The sequence below is a fragment of the Melospiza georgiana genome, chromosome 6 (assembly GCF_028018845.1).
Source record: "Melospiza georgiana isolate bMelGeo1 chromosome 6, bMelGeo1.pri, whole genome shotgun sequence".
NCBI lineage: Eukaryota > Metazoa > Chordata > Aves > Passeriformes > Passerellidae > Melospiza > Melospiza georgiana.
The window spans coordinates 59,787,368-59,807,162 of NC_080435.1; the positions used below are offsets into that span (position 1 = coordinate 59,787,368).

The window sequence follows — 19,795 nt, forward strand, 5'->3', positions numbered from 1 at the left end:
AATGAAAATATGTCTAGATGAGCTTATCCTCCTCTCTGGTGGACTCTGGAGGGATGAGCTGGGGAACAAATTTCCTCCTGCCTTGACTCCTTGGTGAGCTTGGTTCTGCTTTGCCCTTCCTAGTCAGAGAAATCCTATAAAGGGATTATAGGATATGGGGACAGGACACAGCAGAGGATAAGGCTTGCTTGTCTGGGGGAATTGATTATGTATTTTTGTCTCTGTGCCTAGAATTTGTATGTCTCTCTAGCAAGCTGAGCACTGCAGCTTTCTCTGTAGGGTACAAAGAGCTACTGGTGTTGGGGTGGTGAGGTCTGCAGGACGAGGTGAGAGATGAGATTCTGACTCCATGTTCTCAGAAGGCTGATTTATTATTTTAGGATATTAGATTATATTAATGAATGCTATACTAAAACTATGCTAAAGAAAAAGATACAGAAGGCTTAACAAGAATGGTGATGAAAACTTGTGATTGACTCCTTAGTCTAACACAGCTGATGGTGATTGGTCATTAAGTAAAAACAATTTACATGAAACCAATCAAACATGCTCCTGTTGGTAAACAATCTCCAACCACATTCCAAAGCAGCAAAACACAGGAGAAGCAATCAGATAATTGCTGTTTTCATTTCTCTCTGAGGCTTCTCGTCTTCCCAGGAGAAGAAATCCTGGCAAAGGGATTTTCCAGAAAATATGACAGTGACACTACTGGCTCAGCTGGCTTAGGACCACTGTGGGAGCCTCCCAACATCCTTCAAAAAGTGACTTTTTGGAAAGAAACCACATTGCTTTTCAGCTTGGTTCCTGTGCTGTAGCATCTGCCATGCTGTTGGCAGAGGCGTCTGCACATCCCCAGCCTGGCAGCCTTTGGCAGGTGGCACTTTCTGAGGTGGCAGAATGTGTGCCATGCTCCATCTTCTGCAAAATCTGTGCAGCTTCCAGCTGGAACCTGCTGGATAGAGCTCACCAGACTCTGGTCCTGCCACTGTGGGTGAGGCTGAGTGTGTATCTAACCCTGCAGGCTCAAGGTTTGCTTCTCTTGACTCTCTGTTCCCAATCCCTGCCATGGCAGGGACACCTTCCACTACCCCAGGCTGCTCCAAGCCCCATCTAACCTGGCCTGGAACGCTTCCAGGGATCCAGGGGCAGCCCCAGCTGCTCTGGGCACCTGTGCCAGGATCTCCCACCCTCCCAGGGAACAATTCCCTCTGCTGCCTTGCTGGGAGTGAGCTGCTCACACAGCTCAGGGGTCAGGAGAGCTGTGCAGGCTGTGGAGGGTGCTCAGAGCTCTGATTAAAGCAGGAGCTGCTGTGTGGTGTCAGGAGGGCCAGCAGCTCTGAAAATGGCAACTTAAAATCAGTTGCTGCAGAGGAGGAGGCTTTAACCAAGTAGCTCTTGAGCGTGGAGTGTTCCCAATTAATTAGGATGGCTCTCAGCTGGCAGAATTTGGAGTTTCATGTGCATTTGCAGCCTGCTTTGAGCTGTTTTGTGTACCACAGAACAGCTGAGGTTGGAAAAAAACCTTCAGGACTGAGTCCAACTTTTGACCAAACACCTCTGTGTCAACCAGACTACATCCAGTCTTGTCTTAAACACCTCCAGCCATGGTGACTCCACCACCTCCCTGAGCAGCCCCTTCCAATGTTTAATCACCTTTTCTGTGTAGAAATTCCTCCTGAATACTTCACAACTTATAGCCATTTAACCATTTACATAAATTTATAAAAGATGTTTCAACTTTCAACTCCCCATTTTTCTTTTCATCTGTGGCACAGTACAAGGAACTTTTTTTTTTTTTTTCTTTTTTTGGATGTGAAGGGTATTTTTCCCAGGAATTAAGGCTGTGAAGGGGATTGTTATTTGGACCTTGACTGTATGGGTTAAGATCTGCCTCATTAAATCTCTACAACCCTGTTAAAAATTTAAATTAGGATGCAGAGGTGTAAATAAAACAGGCACTTAACCCAGCATGGTTAACTAGCCTGATATTATAGTTCCTCACCAGCTCTTTGGCTATCAATTAAACTGGCAAGGAGCAGAAGGCTTAAAGCACGTGCAGAATGAATTATTAAATGGTTTTGGTCCACACTTTCCTCTTGCATCTTGTTTATTGCTCCCACTGAAATGGGAGCTGCTCTCTGTTGACCTCTATCATCTTCTCAGCAGGTGCTGGCTCATCGCTCCTTTTCCTTTGTAGCAAAAAATGATGAAAAAGTGACAATTTTTTGTATCAAACCCACCTTTTTTTTTTTTTTTTTTTCCCCTTCTCTCTCTTCTGGAAGTGTTTGATGCATCCACAGTTTTTCTGTACAGCCTCAGCCTCACTCCACTCATGGGCAAGAATTCCTTCCTAATCTCCAATCTAACCCTGCCCTCTGTCAGGTTGGAGCCATCCCTCTTACCCTGTCATGCATTGATCCAAATTCCCTCTCCAGCTCTCTGGGACCCTTTTTAGGCACTGGAAGGGTCCCTAAAGTTTCTCTGGAGCCTTCCCTTCTTCAGGCTCTCTGTTCTTTGTGGTGTTCTGCCACTCTTCTGCCTCCAGCAGATATTTCTTAGTCTGACCCACCTTGATCCTGTTCTTTTGTGTGAATTATGTGATTTTTTTTGGGGTGAATTTTGAACTGTATGTGAGTTTTGAACTGTATTAGATGTTTCTAATACAGTTTTAGATGTTTAGATTTGCCCCCCCCCAAAAAATGAGAGTTCACTTAAATATCCCTTCAATGCTGTAGCTTATCTCCAAGCTTGGACAAAAATAACAGATAAACCCCCACAGCTGCTATTATTGCAGTGTAATTGGGCTGTGTGAGTGAAAGTTTTTAATGAGTTTCTGTTTGTTTTAATCTGAGGATTAAGCAGTTTGCCCTCCTGGCCCCAGGGATGTGGGTGCAAAGAAGCAGGAACATTTTCTGCTGGAGCTGCTCATGCCTGGTGTTGCTCATGGGGATTTTTGGGAGCTTTTGGGGTGCTGCAAGAGGGGGATCAGGATGGGGAAGGAGCAGGAAATTAGACAGAAATGAGCTGAATGAGCACTTGGTCATTTTCCCTCTGGCTCCTCTTATTCCTCACAGGATCGGAGTTAAAACCCACAGACTGTAGCCTATAATGACAGACCTGCTCCCCAATATTCATCATCTGTGATGGTCCAGCCTGGGCTTGTCTAGAAAATAAAGCTGAAATTAAATGTTTTCTTATCTCTTGGCCTGCCTGTTGGTTGTTCTGTTCCCAGGCAGTGGGGTTGAATTGAATGCTTTTCTGGAAGAAAACACCAACAGCTTTTCCCAGTGAAAATGGCATTAGTGTCTCTGCTGGTGTTTTTTGGTTGTTCTTTTTTTTTTTTTTTTTTGTTTGGGGCCTTTTTTTTGTGGTTTAGAAAAAAAAAGCCCTATGCCCACAGCCCTTTTCCTGGGGAAGCATTTTGTTAAGAGATGATGTAAACTCTTTATCTGCCTTCATCTGTCTTGTTCTGCCCTGTCCACTCACAGGTCGTGGTCATTAAATCTGCACTGATTTGGGTGCCCCTCACTTGATAACACACCACTTTTTGTCTTCATTTTTATCCTGATTGGTCCAACAGCAGCAAGCCAGGGAGCAAACTGGTTATTGAACATGCAGTGTGTTCTGCAGCATTTTGGGTGTTTTTTCCCCCTTTAAAATAGTCTTGTGTTGCTGAGCTGAGCCTTTAGCCTGGCTCAGTGTGAGAGCAATTTTGAGGTGAATGCTGCTGGAGAAACAGTTTGGTTTTGTTTTAGGCAGAAATCCTTCAGTTTGGATAAGAGAAAACAACCTTAAGTTCGCCCAATGAAGATTTAGATTGGGTATTCTAAAAGCCTTGTCCCAGGGAAGTTTTTCAGAGATAAAAATCCAATGCCTGTTTTCTCTTGGCTGCTTTTCCCACCCAGTCTAAGGAAAAGCTCTGTTCATGTTCCTCTTTGGTGTTCTGGTTGTTCAGAGTGTCTGCTGGTATTTTTTGGGATTGTGCAGCATTTTGGGTGGTTTTTTTTTCCCCTTTAAAATAGTTTTGTGTTGCTGAGCTGAGTCTTTAGCCTGGCTCAGTGTGAGAGCAATTTTGAGGTGAATACTGCTGGAGAAACAGTTTGGTTTTGTTTTAGGAGGAAATCCTTGATTTTGGACCAGAGAAAATAATCTGAAGTCCACCAGGGAAGGTTTAGATTGGGTATTAGGGCAAAATTTAATCACTGAAAGGTGGTGGTGGAGTCAGCAGCCCTGGAGGGATTTAAGGGATGTTTGGATGTGGCACTTGGGGACATGGGTTAGGGTGGCCTTGGTAGTGCTGGGGCAGTGTTGGACTCAGTGATTTGAGAGCTTTTCCAACTTTAATCTGTGATGTGTGAATCTCTCCTATAGGTAAGGTTATGTCATCCTGCTTTGTGTGCAGGGTCTGACCCACCAGGTTTCCTCCCAACATCCTTCCCCTGTCTCTGTGCATTGCCCAGATGCTGAAACATCCCAAAAGATTGATTTTTTTTTCCAGAGCACAGACAACACCACACCCTGCAAATCCCTTGTGTGGTTTTGCAGTGCAGGTGACTGGGCTTGCAGAACCCATCCCAGGGGGGTTTATTCTGATTTTTGGCAGAGTTTCTGTGCCTGGGTTGTTGCCCCACCATTGTCGCAGACATCTTTTGGTGAAAATCCTGTTCTAGGGATTTTTTTTCTTCCTGAGAAGCTGAGAGGCTTCAGGAACAAAATGTAAACATTATCTGCTGCTGTGGAATGCAACAGGTGCATCTGTGATTGGTCTCATGTGGTTGTTTCTAATTAATGGCCAATCACAGCTGGCTTGGACAGAGAGCCTGAGGCAGCTGCCTTTGTCATCATTCTTGTCTTTTCTATTCTTAGCTTAGCCAGCCTTCTGAGATGAAACTTTTCCTTCATTTTTTTTTTTTAGTATAATTTTAGCGTAATGTGCATCATAAAACAATAAATCAAGCCTTCTGAACATGACATCAACATTCTCATCTCTTCCCTCACCTGAAAACCCCTGTGAACACCATCACACACCATGGCCCAGCTCAGGAGCACTGCTTGGTGAGATCCTCTCCACCTTCCCAGCAGCTCTGTCCTTCCAGGCTGCCAAGGGGGCTGTTGGATGGTGACATTGACTGATCACATGCAGGCAGCACATTAATTATGAAGGATTTGTCCTAGAAAGGCCTCCCTGCCTTGCCAATCAGCTGGGATCACAGAAGCAGTGCAGAAAGTGAAGCTCCGTGGAGAAAACCCTTGGCAGAGGCTCCTTAGTGCCACAGGCCGCCCCATCCCTGATCCTGTTGGTATTTACACAGCATTATTTACACATTTGCATGGTGTATTAGCACACAGGGTCACCCTGCAGCACTGAGCACCACGTAAAATCACAGCTAAAACTGGCAGGGATCACTGCAGTCCTCTGTGGTACCTTTGAACACCTTCATGCCCTGAGTTTGGTGTGAGGGAGGGAAAGGACAAAGCAAATGACAACTGCAGGTTTTTTGTCCTGCAGCTTCTTCCCTTTTTAGTTTGGGTTAGGTTGTTTGTTTGGGGTTTTTTTTGGGATTTTTTTTTGTTTTGTTTGGTTGGTTTTGGGGGTATTTTTGGTAGGTTTTTTGGGGGAATTTGTTTTGGGTTTTTTTGTGGGTTTTTTTTCCCTTGTTTTTTAGGGATTTTTTTTGAGTTTTCTTTTTGTTTGTTTTTGGTGTTTTGGGGTTTTTTTGAGCTTTTTTGGGGGGTTTTGGGGATTTTTTTTGGGTTTTTTTGGGTTTTTTGGGTTTTTTTTGGTAGGGTTTTTGGGGGGATTTTTTGTTGTTTTTTTGGGGGTTTTTTTGGTTGAGATTTTTGGGTGTTTTTTATTGTTTTTTGAGTTTTTTTGGGATTTTTGGAGGTTTTTTGTGTAGTTTTTTTGTCTTTTTTAAAATTTATTTTTTGGAGTTTTTTGTAGGCTTTTCTGGGGGGGCTTTTTTTTTTTGTTTTGTGGGGTTTTTTTTTGTTGTTGTTTTTGTTTCTTTGTTTTTTGTTTTTTTTTTTGGTGGGGTGGGGGTTTTTTTGTACTTTGAATTCACTTTGTGCCTCTGAGTGAATCCATCACCTTCCACTGAGAGTCTCTGGCTGCTCAGGGCACAGCAAGATCTTTGTGCTGCTGTGTGCTCAGCCCGACAGAACGATGCTTTCCTGCCTCTCCTGAGCAATCCAAGTGTTTGCAAACATTAATGGAAAATACCTAAATATAGAAACATCACTCTCCAGTGAAGGCTTCTCCAGCTGCAAACCTGCTGTAGCTCCATTGCCTTCAGCAAGGTTATGAGCACAGTGGCTTCAGCTCCACCTTCTTCCAAGCCATCACATGCCCAAAAATTGATTTTTGAGGCTTTTACCTGCTGGATGCTGCTGGTTTGCTTCAGATTCCACAGGGCGTGGGTTCCTGCTGGGTCAGGGAAATGCCTCACAAGGGAGGTGTGAGGAGGGGGTCTCAGTTCTGCCTAAGCCACAGAAATCATTGTGGATATGTAGCCTCACTTTTGGAGCAAGCACAAGGTGAAAAAGCAAATCCCATCCTCTGGATCTCACCTGTGTCAATAATGGATCCATTCAGGGTCCCATGATAAACCCCACTGGTGGCTGTTTCTATTAATAAAGCTGGAAAAACTCTGCTTAAAATGTGTTATTTTATCTCAGATCTTTCCTTGGGGCTCCCCTGCAGCTCCCCCAGGTAACAGATGACAGGACAAGGAGAAAGAGCCTCAAGCTCTGCACCAGGGGAGGTTTAGGTTGGATATCAGGGAAAAATTTCCTTAATAAAAGGATGGTCAGGCATTGTGCCAGGCTGCCCAGTCCCCATCCCTGGAGAGGTTTAAAAGATGTGTGGATGTGGCACTTGGGGCTTAGTGCAGGATTAACAGTTGGACTCTAATCTCAGAGTAAAAATCATTCCATGTCACGCAAAAATAGTTCACTCTGAGCTGCAAATGAAACTCTGGGTTCCTTCTGAATCTGCTGGGCTTTGCACTTTCACTCCTTGTTGTATTCAGTCTTTCCCAACTGAAAGGGGAAAGTTTTCTTCAATCTGCTGCTGAGGCCTTTTGAAGGCCAAAAGGTGCCAGTTTAGGAGGAAAAATGTGACTTTTGTAGGAGTGTGAAGCACAAACCTCCAGCCTGAGCTTTGGCTCTGTGCTGCTCACTCCCATTTCCCACTTTATGAGTATGCCCAGCCTTCTGCACTCTGAGTTGTGCCTCCTCTGCTGAAATCCCACATTTGGGAAGTTTGTGGGGTTTTTTTTCCTTGGAAGTGCAGCTTCCTCCTTGTGACCACCGAGTGGTGCTCTGCACTGCACCTTGCAGCGAGGCAAGCTGCTGGCATTTCGGGATGGGGCTTAAAAAGCTGATTTCAGATGCAGGAATGAGGCAGGGAGGAGAAGGGAACCAGCTCAGAGCCTTCTCCTTCCCCCTTTGCAGGGGCTGTGCTGCAAGGATCTCATTACTCACAGCTCTCTGCTGTGCCTGCCTGCTGACTGATGGAGCTTGGTGATCATCACATGTGATAAGTGGTCTCAGCACTTTCAATTTGGGTGTTCAGCTTGGCTGCCTGCAGGCTCTGGAGACAGGGAGATGGCTATCTGTGCCTTCAGCACTCCATCCTGGCAGGTGTGTGTGGCTGGGATTGCTAAAAATCACAAGGGGCTTCTAAAACCCTTGTCTCAGAGCAGTTTTTCAGAGATAAAAACCCAGTGCCTGTTCTCTCTTGGCTGCTTTTCCCACCCCATCTAAGGAAAAGCTCTCTTCACATTCCTGTTCTCTGGTTCTGGTTGTTCAGAGTGTCTGGTGATAAGTATTTGGATTGTGCAGCATTTTGGGTGGTTTTCCCCCCCTTTAAAATAGTTTTGTGTTGCTAAACAGAGTCTCTATCCTGGCTCAGTGTGAGAGCAATTTTAAAGTGAATGCTGCTGGAGAAACAGTTTGGTTTTGTTTTAGGAGAAAATCCTTGAATTTGGATTAAGAGAAAGAAACCTGAAGTTCCACCAAGCAAAATTTAGTTTGGGTATTCTAAAACCCTTTTAGAAGATTTTCAGAGATAAAAACCCAGTGTCTGTTCTCTCTTGGCTGCTTTTCCCACCCAGTCTAGGGAAAAGCTCTGTTCCTGTTCCTCTTCTTAGGTTTTCTGGCTGTTCAGAGTCTCTGCTGGTATTTTTTGGGATTGTGCAACATTTTGGGTGTTTTTTCCCGCTTTAAAATAGTTTTGTGTTTCTAAACTGAGTGCCTGGCATGGCTCAGTGTGAGAGCAATTTTGAGGTGAATGCTGCTGGAGATACAGTTTGGTTTTGTTTTAGGAGGCAATCCTTGAATTTGGATAAGAGGAAACAACCTGAAGTTCTACCAATGAAGATTTAGATTGGATATCCTAAAACCCTTGTCCCAGAGCAGTTTTTCAGAGATAAAAATCCAGTGTCTGTTCTCTCTTGGCTGCTTTTCCCACCCAGTCTAAGGAAAAGCTCTGCTCATGTTCCTCTTTGGTGTTCTGGCTGTTCAGAGTCTCTGCTGGTAAGTTTTTTGATTGGGCAGCATTTTGGGTGGTTTTTTCCCCTTTAAAATAGTTTTGTGTTGCTGAGCTGACTCTCTATCCTGGCTCTTGAGGCAAATGCTACTGGAGATAGATACAATTTGATTTTGTTTTAGGAGAAAATCCTTTAAATTGGATAAGAGAAAACAACCTTAAGTTCTACCAATGAAGATTTAGATTTGGTATTCTAAAACCCTTGTCCCAGAGCAGTGTTTCAGAGATAAAAATCCAGTGCCTGTTCTCTCTTGGCTGCTTTTCCTAGCCAGTCTAGGGAAAAGCTCTGTTCATGTTCCTCTTCTCTGGTGTTCTGGCTGTTTACATCTCTGCTGGTAAATTCTGGGATTGTGCAACATTTTGGGTGTTTTTTCCCCCTTTAAAATAGTTTTATGTTTCTAAACTGAGTGCCTGGCATGGCTCAGTGTGAGAGCAATTTTGAGGTGAATGCTGCTGGAGATACAGTTTGGTTTTGTTTTAGGAGGAAATCTTTGAATTAGACAAGAGAAAACAACCTTAAGTTCCACCATGGAAGATTTAGATTGGGTATTTTAAAACCCTTGTCCCAGAGAAGTTTTTCAGAGATAAAAATCCAGTGTCTGTTCTCTCTTGGCTGCTTTTCCCACCCAGTCTAGGGAAAAGCTCTCTTCATGTTCCTCTTTGGTGTTCTGGTTGTTCAAAGTCTCTAGTGGTAAATTCTGGGATTGTGCAGCATTTTGGGTGGTTTTCCCCCCTTTAAAATAGTTTTGTGTTGCTAAACTGAGTCTCTAGCCTGGCTCTTGAGGTGAATGCTGCTGGAGAAAGAGTTTGGTTTTGTTTTAAGAGAAAATCCTTGAATTTAGACAAGAGAAAACAACCTTAAGTTCCATCAAAGAAAATTTACATTGGGTATTCTAAACCCCTTGTCCCAGAGCAGTTTTTCAGAGATAAAAACCCAATGCCTGTTCTCTCTTGGCTGATTTTCCCAGTCTAGGGGAAAGCTCTGTTCATATTTTGGTTTTCTGGCTGTTCAGGGTCTCTGCTGGTAATTTTTGGGATTGTTGATAGCTGTGCTTCTCTCAGCAGAGGGAAAAGACCTGTTTTCACTTGTCTTTGCAGTGAGCACTCTCCAGGTGCCACTCTCAGCTTCACAGCTGTGTGGTTTGTATGACAACATTCATTTTGACAGAGAATTCTGATTGGATTCTAAATGCTGGGCACATTACAATACAGAAACTGCCTCTAAAATGCAATGGGAATTTAAGGGGCTGGCTAGCTGCGTCCCTGGGAGCTCCATCAGATGCTGTGTGTGGTAGGAATGGTCTTTCCAGGCACCAAAAGCCAGTCTCTAGCAGGGTGATGCAGCTGAATCCCAGCAGCAGCAGCTCATTTGTATGGAATACAGGAATGAAAGGCAGCACTGGGATTGTCTTGTCTGGTGAGCTGAGGAAAACATGCAGTGGTTGGGAGCAAATCCTTGAATTCCAGGGCAGGGAGATGCCCTGGCACAGCACAGTGGGTTTATAGCAGCCACTGATTTCTCATATTCCCATCTCATGTGATATCCCAAATTTTGGAAGCCATTTAATCCAGGTTGGATTGCCACCAACCTATAGGAGCTACAACTACAGCAGAAGTATTTGGGTGACAAATATAACAAATAAAGGATTTGGTTAACAAAGGGTGGTTTGTTAGTTTTTAATGCCTGCATGCAGGGTGACTACAATAGGAGGGAATTTTTCTGCAGGGCAGAGCAGAGTTGGTGTAAATTAGATAAAAGTGCATAAATACTGTGTTTCAATTCTCAGCCTTGAAAAAGGAACTGGGAGAAATTCAAAGCATGCCATTGTTCCAGATATTATCTTCCCCTGGTGGGTGGCTCCATCAGCAGCTATTAAATTGCTCCAATGCAAATTCTGGCAGAGGATGTCCCTGAGACTGTGGTAACTATAACTTGGGAAAAAAACCCCAAAACTGTGGGAAGACTGGCTCTGTATTTGCCCTGCTCTAGACTTCCTTCAGCATCTGCAGCCAGTTGTGGTTGGAAATAGGAAAAAATAGAAAAAAAAATAGGAAAAAACCCTTTAGTTTGATCCAGTACAGTGGTTCCTGTGTTGCCATTTTAGTGATGAAATACTGGCTTAAATATTTATTTTTCCATATGTTAACAGTACAGACAGTTTTGGAATAAATGGGTATCTGCTGTAGCAGAGAATTCATGGAATCACAGAATGGTTTTGGTTGTAAGGGACCTTAAAGATCATCTTGTTTGTACCCCCACCTTCCATGGGCAGGGAGACCTTGCACTGAATTCACAGGAATTTCATCAAAGTCTCATTTATCAGCTCTCCTGTGAAGTGTTGGCTATGATGCCTTCTTCCCAGCCCTTTCCAAAGCCAGGTGGGATCTTGGAGCAACCTGGTCCTGAAAGCTGTGCCCTTTCCAGAGCTGGGAAAGACTCAATCAATCAGTTAAACACTGAACCAACTCATTGCTGCGTCCAAGATCAGAATTCAGGGGAAGAGCATCTCTCTGTGATGGGTTAAGCAGGGAGCTCTGCAGTTACAGAAACCCAGGTGTTGTACACATGCACATCCTTGTTTGCACCCTGCTGCTAGGAACCAAAAATTTACCATATTTCCCACTAATTTGAGAGTCTGAGACGACATCTCCTTGTTCCCCAGCGAGCTCCAGTGGTGATGAGCTCCTCCAGATGAAGGCCTGTGGGTGATTTTGCTGCCAGAGAACAGGGACAGGTTCCTGCAGCTGCTCTGCTCTGGAGGAGCTCAACCTGGTGCTCCCCACAGAGATCTGTGGCCCTTCTGCTTCCCACTCCCAAAGAAACTGTTGTCCAGTTCAGAAATAAAATGATCAGCCACAAGATTTCATTTAAAGCTTTGAACATCAATGCCAAGGAATCCAAACAATTCTGTTCAAGATTTTCAAGTTTCTCCAGGGTAAAAAATTATTTCTGGGTTTGGACTCTTGTCCTTGCACGTTGTCGTGCTGAATTACAGGGAGATGCTGTGGGGCTGAAGTTTCCCCAAGTTAAGATGTGAAATCATCTCCTGTGAATTGCAACTTCAGTTTAAACTGCAATTGCATAAACTCTTATTAACCATAAGGAGAATATATAGTACAGTTGCTACTACTGCAGTGTGTCTGCTGACTCAAGTCTGCTCTCCTGTTTTGAGCTCTAGTTCAATATGTTCCCTGACATTTCTTTTCTGTCTCCCTGGCCAGAGGGTGAGGAAGAGGAAGAGGATGAAGAGGAGGAGGAGGAGGAAGAAGAGGAGGAGGAAGAGGAAGACGAGGAGGACAAAGACCTAGACCTGATGGATGAAAGCATGGAGGGTGACACGGACCTGCCAGGCTTCACAATTCCAGGAGAGACCTCCCAGGAGCCCCTGGCTGGCCTGGAGAACCCTGTGGCCCAGCTGGCTGGGGTGTCCTACCAGGTTCCTGACACCATTGAGTGGGAGCAGCAGAACCAGGGGCTGGGTAAGAGAAAATCCCTTTCCTCCTTCCTTTACCCTTCACCCCTCCTGCTCTTCACTCTGCGTGAGACAATCCCTCATGCCAGCCATGGGTTGGCTCTCGAGCTGAACACAGAGCAGGGCCATTCCTGAGGAATCCCAGTTCACCAGTTCACTGGGGGAAGCTGGGATGTGTCCCAGACAGCGTGACCTGACTTGTCATTTTGGGGAAAATAGGGATATTCCAATCCTGCTCGTTCATTCCCAGAGCCTAGTATTGTCTTGCTCCAAGGCTGGACAATAAAACACTTCTCAGGTGAGATTCCTGGGCAGATTTCAGTTCCCTTTGCCCAGGATGGGTTGGTGCAGGGATATTTGTCCTGTGGGGACAAAGGAGTTGCGTATTTGCTCATCATCCTCTTTGCTACTTCAGAACATTTGTCTGACTTAACTTTTCTGACATTTTAAGAGGTCCATTTATGGTCCAGCCATGGGAAGCTGCTGGCAGTGTAAAGACAAACATGCAAAGCCTCTGTAAAGCTTTATAAATTTATTCCTGCTGTACATGCAGGCCCTGTGTTTAATTTCTAGCCTTACTCCCCCTAGGAGTCAGTGTTTGTATGTGTGAAGTCCTTGAGATGCAGGTCAGAGCTGCTGTGGGACAAGGGAGATCCGAGAAAGGAACTTGTCCAGCTTGGCAAAAGCTCTGGAATAATTTCCCAGCATACTCAATTCCCAAGCCAAACTCTCTCAAACACAGTGGGAACATTCCAGGTGAATATGTGGGAGCTGAATCACATCTAGACAGAAGGTCTTTGTGTGTGACTGTTAGAGTTAGCTGTTCTGAGAAGCCCATCCAATAAAAAAAACTCAGTCTTTTATATATTGTCCATCATGTCTACCTATGTGATTTCTATCACTTCCCCTGGAAGCAAAATTCTGATTTTTCCTGGATATTCTCCTCAGTGATGCTGTTCCCAGCCTGCTTTAGTGATCTTGGCTTCCTTAATTGAATCAAAGATTGTGTTTCAAGAACTTTGTGGGAGGTTTGATTTCCAGAGCTCTGTGGGAGAGTTGGCCTTTGAAGGGGAGATTGAGTTTGCAGCAGGACTGATCCCTCCCTGTCACACTAAATCCTGCTTGAAAAGCACTCTGTTGGGTGGTGGCTGTGTCAGGGCTGTCTCACATGTCCTGCTGTCCCCCCAGGAGTTGTGTGAGAGGAATAATTTGTGTCCTTAAGGGTTTCTGGTTGTCTTTGGCAAGCTCAGCGGAAGAGATGTGTGGTGCTGCTGTATGTGACAATGTTTGCCATGAACATGCAAAGAGTTGTATGTGACAATGTTTGCCATCAGCTCTGGGGTTACAGAGGGGGTTCTGTGCCAGACACAGCTCATGGTTTGTGTCTGGGCTGCAGTCACAGCTGCATTTCCAGCTGCTGGAGGAAGAGGCTCAGGGCAGGAGCTGCAGATCTGGTGCAGCAGGCAGGGGAGAAAGCAGTGACCAGGTGTCACAGACATCTTTTATGGAAAATCCTTTCCTTAGGATTTTTCCTCCTGAGAAGCTGGGAGGCCTCAGGAACGAAATGTAAACATTGATTATCTGCTGCTGTGGAATGCAACAGGTGCATCTGGGATTGGTCTCATGTGGGATGTTTCTAATTAATGGCCAGTCACAGTCAGCTGGCTCGGACAGAGAGCCGAGCCACAAACCTTTGTTATCATTCTTTGCTATTCTATTCTTAGCCAGCCTTCTGATAAAATCCTTTCTTCTATTCTTTTAGTATAGTTTGAATGTAATATATATCATAAAATAATAAATCAGCCTTCTGAAACATGGAGTCAGATCCTCGTCTCTTCCCTCATCCTAAAACCCCTGTGAACACCGTCACAACCAGGGGCTGGTGCTGTTCCTCAGACCCCTGAAAGGGCTTCTTTGCAGAAGTTTCAGACAAGGAATTATCAGACTAGGTGGTAAAAGGCAGGATTAGTCCCCCCACCTTATGTTTTATTGACTTCCCTGTGCAGTGTGAGCTGGGTCAGCATCACAGTGATGGCTCTGAGCACCTGCAGCACTGGGCAGATGAGGATTTTGGTCTTCTCTGGAACTCACTAGATCCAAGTGGTTGGGATTTCCTTTTGTTTTTAGGCTGCTCCAGCCAGTACAACACCCATGAGGGCGAGGATGAGGCTGTGGCTGAGCTGAGGTCATTTTTAAGAGTTAGGTGGGACTTTTGTGCAGTGCTGTGCTGGCAGAAAAGGAGGGGACACAGTGGGATCAGCCTGTCTGCTTGTGACTCAGCCCTCTGATTCCAGCAGGCAGGCACTTCTGTAAAAAGCCATTTATTCTTTTCCTGTCCAGGTGACCTCAGTGCCTCAGTGTCACAGGAGAGTGACACTGCTCCTTCCCCATCTGCAGTGTGCTGCTGCTCACCAGTACTCCTAAGAGAAAGGGAATTTATTTATGTTTTAGAGGCACAAAGGAAATGGAACTAGATGAGGAGATGGGAGCTAAATTATCTTTAAGACCCCTTCCAACCCAAGCCATGCATGATTCTGTGATTCTGTGAAAACCAAAGGCTTGCATGGGCTCACACTGATAACCTAAATCCATGGAAGGAGCTGAACCCAGGGGGTGAGAGCTGATTTCCTGGCAGTGAGTGAGGAATGGGAGATGATTCTGCAGGGCTGCAGCCCTTCCCTCTCCAGCTTGTGCCAGGTGAGGATTTCTGCCCTGGATCCCAGCTCTGGACTCGTGGCACACATCAGGCTGCCTCCGTGTCCATGCCTGCTCCTTGATGGGAGAGGGTTTGGGAGAACAGGAAAGATGGGAAAAGTCACACAGCTTGTGTCAGCACAAAGTGGGTGGTTAAGAACAGAAGAAATCCCCCCAAAACCTGGCAGGAAGCTGGAGGAGCTGCTCCCATTGCTCTGCTGGAGCACCTGGAGACACCAGACTCACTGTAAAAGACTTGTTAAGCTTTAGATCTGCTGGCTGGGCTGTTTTTTCATCGAAACCCTTTTTCTCCAGGTGATTTTCATCTTTGAAGATCCAGTTCTTTTAGTTTGGGGACTGCTTTGTAACTGCTGGACATGCCCAGAAGAGCTCTGTGTGTCCCTTCCTTCCCTAAACAGCACTGGGATGTGAAGAATTTCCCTTTTTGTGTAAATCAAGCAGGGTTTGGAAGGGGAAGTTGTTCTGTTTCACCTGGGATACAGCATTGGAAAGGGAGACCTGAGGGAAGGTGACAGCACCCAACAGAGGGGACAACATCCAAGCACCAAACTTTTACAGCTGCCATTTTCCATTCTTAAAACACTTTGCACACATTTCTTCCTCCTGGGGATGCTTCTGTCCTCTAGCCTTCAGAAATTTGACATTTAATGCTAAAATCTGTGGTGCAGAAGAGCCCAGAAGTGTCGGAATAGCTGTTCTCAGGCCAGTTATTATCCAGGCTGCTTGCTCTGATGGCTGACACAACTGCAAATCCCTGGAGAACGAGGAGCTTGATCCACAAAACAGCTTGGCAGAGCAAGAGACAGCTTGGATTTTTGTAGTGGTCAATAAGAAGGCACTGGAGGAACAAAATCATTAAAAATGTCAGTTCTGGGCAGTCAGATGGTCCCACATTAACTCCAGCTGAGCAAAAGCCATTTATTAGTGCCAGTAATGAGACTGACAGTTTTACAGCCCATCAACTGGCTCTCTAACCAGCAGTATAAAGGCAAAGAGTAAAGCAGAAAATGAGAAAATCTGTGCATTTATAAAATAGAATTTCACCCTCCAAAAGCCATCCTGGCACCCTGCAGCTCTGGGGGAGAAAGGTCTGAATGTGATTTGGGATCTGGTTTGGTGTCACAGGTTACCAGTGAAGAGGGCAGAGCAGCACTTTTGGACCTCTCTGCATTCCCTGTGAGGTGGCTTTGGTGTCTCTGTACTTGTTTCTTTATTTATATGTAGGTGGTGTGTGGTAGGCAAACACTGAACACCTGGAGGGCATCAGAAGAACCAGGTGGATTAATGTGAATTTTCAGGGAATAAATAAAAATACCTGATCTTCCCCTGCTCCCTCTTTTGTGATGCATTACCAGAGAACTGCAGTTGGCTGAGGTGGGTTCAGACCTGGTGAGAAGTTTATGGTCCTTTAGTTTAGTTTAGTTTAGTTTAGTTTATGGTCCTCCTGCATCTCAGAGCAGGTGGATTTTGCTGTGCAGCTCCAAGGAGATCAAACCCCTCTGCTCTGTTGGTGGTGGCTTCTTCCCCCCCTTCTCAAGAGTGTTTATTCCCTCAGTTCTGTGAGAATTCCTAATTTAACAAGAATGAGCCAAGAGGAAAGTGGCCTCAGACTCCCAAGCCATTTCCTGATGCCTCAGTGCTGCCTGTCCTCCACATCCCAAGGGGAATAACTCCTGCCATCCACAGTAGGTAATGTAGGAGACCTAGGGCAATTTACCAAGCCTTTAATTTTACCCCATTGGGGCATGCAGTAGTTTGCTTTGTGCATTTAAAATGTATGGAGTTGGTGGTTTATTCTTTCTCCATTTAGGGTGCACTTGATGTAATATTTCTATGTTTGCTAACTTGGCTTTACACCTTTGTCTTCATCAATCTGCAGTTCCATTTTACATCTGGATTTACTCTCTGTGGTGGCTTGTGTGTATGCTAGGTGCTATTTTGTATTTTCTCTTTTAACCTAAATTAATTTTTATCCAGGTCTGCCATTCTTTAGCTGACCCTTTGGGGTTTTCTTTGCATCCACCTGTTCATAGCAATTCCACATTACAGGGTTGTAGCTTGTGAGAAGGGGCCTGGTTCCACAACATTTATTTTTGATTTCCATCTTCCCATGGAGGAATTGCACACAGGGGAGTTTGGACCATCCCTGTGGATAGGATTTGGAGATTAAACAACAACAACAACAAAAAACAAAACAAAACAAAACAAAAAAAAAACAAAAAAAAAAAAAAAACAAACAAGCAAACAAAAAACCCCAAACAAAACAAACCAGCAATTTAGGAAGAAGTTATGAAGTGTGACAATGTCATCCTCAACGTGTAGTTTCCAAAATAGAAACCACGTCTGTGTTTCATGTACTACTGTGGGTAGGACATCAGTTCTCACTATAATGGAAGGTTGTATAACTCTCTCAGGTAATGACAAGGCACTTGCATAATAAACACACTTTTGGAATGTGAAATTTTATATATTTTTTTATATAAGGGATAAAAAATATTTGCAGCTTTGAGCAGCTTCTAACAGAGAAAATAGCTCTCATTGTGTTGCAGATCTGTGGTCACAAATTACACTGCATAAACCATATAACAGATGCCTCTGGTTAATGATAGGGAGGCAGAGGAGCAGAAGGACAGTAGTGGAAGATGATGAATGTTTGAAATGTCATTTTTTACAGGAAGATAGGATTAATGCTTTTATGGGCAAAAATAACCAGCATTAGGAAGGCAGGAGCTGAGACTCAGAAATTAGTAATATGTTCTTTAATTGCTGCCCCAAATGGATCTATTTTAAGTACTCTTACAGCTCATGGCAGTGGAACATTGGAGTGCCTTTTAATCTTTAATGCATTTATCTCCTTAATCACCCTGGGAAGGCTCATCTGTGCTTTAAAGGAGGTGAGAAAACCACAGAGAGGCCCAGTGACCCCTCTGGTTTCACAGGGGAGCCTCTGCAGAGTGGGGATTTGAAGGAGGGGAATTAAATGAGTGCTTGGGCATTGCCTTTCCTTTCTGTGGGCAGGATGTGCACACCTGCATTTCTCCTGGGATGGACCCTCAGAGTCACCATGCTGACAACCCACAGGAATGCCAGGTGGGAGAGGCTGGCAGGAGCCAGGATGAGCAGTGTAACCAGCAAATTTCCCTTCCCCACGTGCTCCAAGGGCAGCTGCCTGCAGCAATCCTCTGTCCAGGTATCTATGGCAGTTCTGTGGCCGTGCAGGCCCTGGGTTCCACATGGCTGCAGACAGAAATGAGCAGTCTCAGGAACAGAGATGATTATTCTTCCTGTCTTTTCTGGGTGCTCCAAATAATTTATACAGTTCCATATGTTCCTTGCTAGCTCCCTTTTCCTCTCCCAAGCAGCAGGGAAGCTCCCACCATCAATCTGTGCCTAACTCAGGTTTCTGTCCCTCGTGAGGGATGTGCACTCCATTTGGAATTGCTTCTTTTTTACTTAAGAGATTGTTCATGGCTGCATCTTAATCCTGGAGCAGGCTCATATTTAATCAGGTTTGTCTTGTCCAGGGGAATTGTGCATGCTGTGTGTGAGCAGTGAGGATCCTCTCTGCCAGCTCAGGGTGACATTTGCTGTTACAACAATAAAGCAGCTCCCAGGAGGGGACAATTCACATCTGAGATGGCTTTTGCTCCTTGTCAGATCTAATTCCAAGGTGGTTTGGGGAGTGTGTCTCTCTAATATTCCTTATTTCTTCAGCCTGCACAGCCCTGTGCTGGGATCTTGGTCAGTGGGACCCTAGAGGAGACACAAAACTTGGACAGTTCTGAGCCCTGTGGTCCTGACCCACCACCCTTTGGTGCTCTTCCCTTCTTCCATCCAGCACAAGACTGTTGTGCCCTTGGGAATGAGGCCAGTGTGTGTCAGAGGGAATGTGGTGGTGTTCACAGGGGTCTCAGGTTGAGGGATGAGATGAGAATCTGACTCCATGTTTCAGAGGGCTTGATTTATTATTTTATGATATATATTACATTAAAACTATACTAAAAGGATAGAAGAAAGGATTTCATCAGAAGGCTAGCTAAGCTAAGAATAGAATAGCAAAGAATGATAACAAAGGTTTGTGGCTCAGAGAGTCCGAGCCAGCTGACTGTGATTGGCCATTAATTAGAAACATCCAACAAGGGCCAATCCCAGATGCACCTGTTGCATTCCACAGCAGCAGATAATCAATGTTTACATTTTGTTCCTGAGGCCTTCTCATCTTCTCAGGAGGAAAAATCCTAAGGAAAGGATTTTCCATAAAAGATGTCTGCGACGGGGAAGACAGGAGCAGTGTGTCTGCTCTGTGAGCTGGGATGGGGAGATTCCAACCCCAGAGTGTGGTATTTGCTGGGTCCCCAGGAGAAATTGGGAATTGAGAATCTGACTCCAGGTTCTTAGAAGGCTAATTTATTATTTTATGGTATTATATTATATTAAAGAATGCTATACTAAACTATACTAAAGAATAGAGAAAGGATACAGACAGAAGGCTTAACAAGATACCAGTGAAAATCTTGTAACTCTCCAGAGTCCTGACACAGCTGGACTGTGGTCGGTCAATAAAAACAATTCGCCTGTTGGATAAACAATCTCCAACCACATTCCAAAGCAGCAAAACACAGGAGAAGCAATCAGATAATTATTGTTTTCATTTTTCTCTGAGGCTTCTCAGCTTCCCAGGAGAAGAAATTCTGGTGAAGGGATTTTTCAGAAAATGTGACAGTGACAACAGAGCACGAACCCCTGATGAGCTGGAGCCACATCCTTCCTCTTGGAAATGCCTCAGCTCTTGTCCTCAAGGCAGAAATCAAGGCTAAGGGAAGGGATGGAGATGAGGGAAGTGGTTGAGTCCCATCCCTGGAGGGATTTAAGAGCTGTGTGGATTTGGCACTTGGGGACATGGGTTAGTGGTGGCCTTGGCAGTGCTGAGGAAATGGTTGGTCTTGATCTTTGAGGGGCTTTTCAAACTAAACAGTCCTGTGATCCTAAGAGTAAATCAAAAGATTAGAGGCTGTCTTGGTTAATCCCAGCTCAGCTATCAGAAACAGGTGACACA

At 44.8% G+C, this 19,795-nt stretch overlaps 1 protein-coding gene across 1 annotated transcript in view; it reads left to right on the forward strand.

Annotated features, from left to right (window-relative positions):
- Positions 1 to 19,795, forward strand: part of ARMH4 (armadillo like helical domain containing 4) — a 62,448-nt gene that overhangs the window by 12,121 nt on the left and 30,532 nt on the right. Inside the window, exon 5 of the mRNA XM_058026533.1 lies at positions 11,774 to 12,031. Within this exon, the coding sequence (XP_057882516.1) occupies positions 11,774 to 12,031 (258 nt within the window). The remainder of the gene's footprint in view (positions 1 to 11,773; positions 12,032 to 19,795) is intronic.